We start from the raw sequence: 5482 nt of genomic DNA, 5'->3' as shown, positions 1-5482 counted from the left end.
TCCACAACGCACCGAACCCCTACTACTGCCCCTCCCATTGGTGGTGGGTCGATGGGAGGGGGGACTCATGTAACTCCTTCGGGCTGGGCCCGGCCGGGCACCATGAGTAAATGCCCGGGCCACCAGACGCTCGCTGCGAGCCCCTCCCCCAGGCCTGGCTCCAGGGTGGGGCCCCGGTAACCCTGTTCCGGGCAGGGTACACAAGTCCCGTTTTTGTGTCTTCATAGGGGTTATTATGGATCACACTTTGTCTGACCTGTCACCTAGGACCAGTTTGCCATGGGAGACCCTACCAGGAGCTTTTGCTCCAGACAACATAGCTCCTAAGATCATTCAAGCACGCAAACCCCTCCACCACGATAAGGTGGTGATCCAAGGAGAGGTCCAGTCAAAACATATCAGTGAAATTATAGTGTTACTGCAATACTTACAGTATTTAAATCCAACAGTCATCATGATTATAGTACATAAAAATGACCTAAAAATTAGTTTAATTTTTAGTTCTCTGAAGGCCCAGAAGACCCTGAGGGTTTGCCTCTGATTTATGCATACCAGTGGGTAAAATGGACTGTTTGCCCCTGGACATGTTGAGCCTGCACACTTTTGAGGTTGTTCATCTTGTTTTGCACTCCAGTGCTGTGCAGACAGTGAATAACTGAACCCAAAAACTCATTCCAGATTATCAGTAGATCTTCTGTTCTACCCTATAGCTGATTTATTCTTCACAGACCCACTGTTACTTTTATACTGCTAATAGCTGTAATTGTATCACATTCTGTCCTGTTGCTTATCTCACATGGGCCGCTGTAATATCACAGACATATTGTATATGTGGTGTTTTTTTTTTTTTTTGCCATTTTTTCTAGATTCTGTGAGCACATCTTGCTCTTTTCAAGACTGTGTCGATTTACAGCAGGTATTAATGTATTTAACAATTATTAAAAGATATCAAATTGCTACATATAAATCGCACGGTACATTCTGTCCTAGATAATAGCTGATTCCATTTTCACTGTTGAGACAGGCCATTCACAGGAGCCTCTTTGAGCATCAACATCCTGAAAATTCAATCAGCCAGATTAAAAAAGCCCCGCGATTCCATAAACATCACCATGTCAAATGTGTCCTATAGGCAGAGTCTTGTGTGACAAATAACAGAGTGATTTATCTGTAGTACCCCATGCAATGGTCTTGACATTTTCATTCCTGCTGGTACCATAGCTGACAGTTAGGACAGTTGTTTGTGCTGTTACTGGGCCAAAGCAGAGCTCGGTTTCTGTCATACTGTCCAAAAATGCATCTTATAGAGTACAGAGTTTCCAGGGGACTTGTTTATGTAAAATAGCAAAGAATTAAATGTGAATTCCAATGATTTTTTTCTAAATGTCTGCATATTTCAGTAATTGATGTGTAAATAGTCATTCAGAGTGGGTTGATGTGAAATGCTCAATTTTAGGGAAACTTTAAAGAAACTGACTCTGATCTCTTTACAGTGGTGGTGACGGGAATCAGGGGTTTGATGTCTATCAAGCAAATGTAATCATTTTAATAATTCTCAAATAACCAGTCAACATACACATCTTCTGAGTTTGTAATGATGTTAAATCTGAAAAAATGTTTGCTTTGGAGGCTATTTTGCTTTACACCCTGCATGTGCCTCTCTGCCAGGAATGAATATAAGAAAGTATGTTTTGGCCAAATTCTTATCAGAAAAATTTCATGAAGCATTCTCACTCTCACTCAATGCATTCATAACCACCAAACTTCTGTGATTCAGCTTTTAGCTTTTAGATTAAATGCTGAATGTCTGGTCCCTATTACCACGAATATAAAAAAAAATTTACTTGGTAAGTTTCTCCAGAATGGAGTTTTATAACTTATGTGATTTATTAGCATTAACTGATTTAAAGAAATTCTTAAAAGGAAATCACATATATGCTAAGTAACAGTAATATTTTTGACAGTAAGCTTTTTCTCCTTTCTTTAGTTGTTACTGTAAACATGTACGTTCTGATTCTGCTGAGACTGAAGTGACTAACAGAAACGTCAGGCTGCTAAGCAAAAGTGTCAAGCCCCATATGGTACCACTTTAAAATAAGACTACCCTTATAAATGGCTTATAAATGGTTTAAAAAGTGTTTATTAATGGTTATTAATTAGGTTATAAAAGCAAAAACCATTAATAAGCAGCTATAACACAAATAGAAAGGGCAACAGTGGCCTGTTGTTTGCCAAATAGTGAGCCCACATCCATTTTTACTTTGTCTTCTCCCATCAGTCAGCATTTGACCTGTCAGCTTCATCACATATTTGTTGATAAGTTTAACCATTTAACCACCAATCAATATTAATAATGATGAGACGTACATTAGCATCTGAAATGACTAAATTCTTATTCATAAGGCCTTATGTACCTTGACATTTTCAGCATACTATCTGACATCTTCCTCATGATTGTCACTGGTATTGATACAACGCTGCCATATGCTAATGTACACCAGGCGTGAAGACCCTACTGTGATCACTGGGGTTGAGTGGCATTTCTTTAGGGCAGCATTCCAGGTGTAAGATTCTGTGACCTGTCTAAAACATCCTGAGGTATTACTTACTCTGCTCCAAGACCATAATGTAGTTTCCAGTGTTGCAGTTGTTGATTCACAGATTTCAGGCTTTCGTGTTTGGTTTGATGTTTCTTTGCATATCAAATGGTCTATGTCAAATTTGTTAATGAGTAAATAACACTTATAACCACCTAAAGGGAGCCTTATTTTAAAATGTAAAACAGTTCACCATTTATTAATGAGTTACTAACACTTATTACCACCCAAAGGGAGCCTTATTCTAAAGTGTAAAACACTACCATTTATTAATGAGTTACTAACACTTATAACCCCCAAAGGGAGCCTTATTCTAAAGTGTAAAACACTTCACCATTTATTAATGAGTTACTAACACTTATTACCACCCAAAGGGAGCCTTATTCTAAAGTGTAAAACACTACCATTTATTAATGAGTTACTAACACTTATAACCCCCAAAGGGAGCCTTATTCTAAAGTGTAAAACACTTCACCATTTATTAATGAGTTACTAACACTTATAACCCCCAAAGGGAGCCTTATTCTAAAGTGTAAAACACTTCACCATTTGTTAATGAGTTACTAACACTTATTACCACCAAAAGGGAGCCTTATTCTGAAGTGTAAAACACTTCACCATTTGTTAATGAGTTACTAACACTTATAACCGCCAAAGGTGAACCTTATTCTGAAGTGTAAAACACTACCATTTATTAATGAGTTACTAACACTTATAACCCCCAAAGGGAGCCTTATTCTAAAGTGTAAAACACTTCACCATTTATTAATGAGTTACTAACACTTATAACCCCCAAAGGGAACCTTATTCTAAAGTGTAAAACACTTCACCATTTGTTAATGAGTTACTAACACTTATTACCACCAAAAGGGAGCCTTATTCTGAAGTGTAAAACACTTCACCATTTGTTAATGAGTTACTAACACTTATAACCGCCAAAGGTGAAAGGTGAACCTTATTCTGAAGTGTAAAACACTACCATTTATTAATGAGTTACTAACACTTATAACCACCAAAAGGGAGCCTTATTCTAAAGTGTAAAACACTTCACCATTTGTTAATCAGTTATTAACACTTTACATTTATGCAATTAAAATCTTCACAATGTCATGACAGCAGAAATGAGAAAAACACTTATTTGCACAAAATGCAAAGTTCAAAGGAGACTAACGTTTAAACTGTCATAACTAAAAGTGCATGGACCTATATTGTGGTAATTTACTCTTGAAATGAAAATGTCTTTGAAATAAACAATTTTACATTCCTTAAATCAGATTCTGAATTAAATCCATCTAAATGCTTACCAAGTCTCTATCTACAAAAAGTTTCACATCTTCATCTCCTTGAATAGCAACCTCACTCCGCTAAGCAAAGGCCAGCACTGTCTCTCCACAAGGCTTCTTGGCCAGTACCTCTTCATATGCCTCAGGAGCAGCAATAGTGAGCTTTCCAGTCACTGATGTGGACACCACAGTGTTCCTGTCAATGGCATGCTTTTGGAAGGCCCTGGTTATAGTCCTTGCTTTCGGTAAGGTTTTAAGGATGGATTTGTAGTAGCGTACAATTTCACTTGATGTTTGTACTACACAGGATAAAACAGACAGGCTGTAAAAGCGTTTCACTGCAGAGAAAATCATAACAGTCAGTCATGCTTCAACTAAAGGGCAATATGATTAGTTAGAGACAGACAAACAGGTGTCAATTTACATTCAGCAAAACAAGACTAATTTTGCCCTCTTTGCAGTCTGACATGCAGCTGAGAAATGTTTAAGTATTAACAATGTCTGCAAAATGCCCAGAAAAGCTTATTGTGACATACTGTGACATAGAATGAGAATTTAAGACTTTCTGTATCCTGTTCTCTATTCCAGTCATTCTTTCAACTTTTTAGTTTTTGGTCATGTAATTGTAATTGTATAACTACCACCTATGACCCTATACCTTAGAAGGCTAATAGCAACATGCTGAATTGTGAAATCAAGACCTAACTCTAAATCTAAATCTGTTTGTGGATGGCCTACACAGGCTCTGTAAACATCATTTGCTGCTTACCACGCTGTCGAAACTTCTGCTCTTTCTTGTCTTTGTCTCCTTTGCTGTGCTTCTTTTTGGATTTGTGCTTGCACTTCTTGGTGGTTGAGGATGAGGACATGGATGATGTATCAGAGCTTTCAGAATCATTCACAGTGACTGGATTGTCCATGGTTTCTTCCTTTGTTTTAACTGAAAAGTACAAAAAAAGAATCACTGAGATTGTAGCCTATACACTCATTTTTTAACATATTACCTGTTATCATAGGAAGAAAGTGCCTGAAAGTTACTTCAAAAAAATGTTACAGTTGAGAAGGATAAAAACATTTATAACAGTTCACTGAATACAGCTCTGTTTACCTCCTGTAGTTATCTGGTGTCTGATCTAAGTGCTAGATTATCGAAAACTCTTGACATTCTCGCTCCAGTCGAATGGAAGCAAACTCCATGTACACACAAAAATCCATGGATGAATAAGGAAATACCCAGCTCAAGAGAAAGTGTTGTAGATCAGAGCGCTTATGGAAGAAAACTAAACTACATGTACATTATTCGCAAAGAGCAGATCTCCACCTGAATACTGCAAAAATGAAAATATCCAGATCAGTCATATTTCCCTAGTGTAGTTAATAAACACATCAATTATGCCAACATGCTTTTTTCTACCACAGACCAACTATTTAACCCTAACTTGTCTGTTACTGTGTCTCATGGTGATTTATCTTCTAAAGGTTGGGAAGTTTGTAATTAATTTTCAAAATAAAATGAATTAACAGATTTCCTTCCATACAATACAGAAACAGTGGAGAGACCTTTTCTATTATTCTGCTCAAGCACTCACCTTTAATCAACAT

The 5482-nt window shown here is 37.3% G+C and overlaps 1 protein-coding gene across 2 annotated transcripts; it reads right to left on the bottom strand.

The window, feature by feature from the left end:
• Positions 1-3892: 3892 nt before the first annotated feature.
• LOC119265086 (coiled-coil domain-containing protein 106-like) lies at positions 3893-4815 on the bottom strand. Of its 2 annotated transcripts, none has more exons than XM_037544504.1 (2): positions 4650-4815; positions 3893-4218 (listed from the first exon to the last, which is right to left on the bottom strand). In XM_037544504.1, exons 1-2 carry the CDS (start codon positions 4798-4800, stop codon positions 3962-3964), a joined length of 408 nt encoding a protein of 135 aa, XP_037400401.1. In that variant the 5' UTR covers positions 4801-4815; the 3' UTR covers positions 3893-3961. The 2 variants fall into 2 exon arrangements, with proteins under 2 accessions (XP_037400401.1, XP_037400402.1); XM_037544505.1 differs by having other exon boundaries at positions 3893-4179.
• Between the last annotated feature and the right edge of the window lie 667 nt (positions 4816-5482).

The sequence above is a fragment of the Pygocentrus nattereri genome, chromosome 14 (assembly GCF_015220715.1).
Source record: "Pygocentrus nattereri isolate fPygNat1 chromosome 14, fPygNat1.pri, whole genome shotgun sequence".
NCBI classification, from domain to species: domain Eukaryota; kingdom Metazoa; phylum Chordata; class Actinopteri; order Characiformes; family Serrasalmidae; genus Pygocentrus; species Pygocentrus nattereri.
This window is presented reverse-complemented; position numbering and strand designations above follow the sequence as displayed.

What these genes read in the sequence shown, in the direction of transcription:
- LOC119265086 (XM_037544504.1), bottom strand. Translation starts at nt 4,800, where the DNA reads ATGGACAATCCAGTCACTGTGAATGATTCTGAAAGCTCTGATACATCA. An exon ending in GCAGAAGTTTCGACAGCGTG is followed by an intron (nt 4,219 to 4,649) that starts GTAAGCAGCAAA and finishes TTTTCTCTGCAG; the next exon opens with TGAAACGCTTTTACAGCCTG.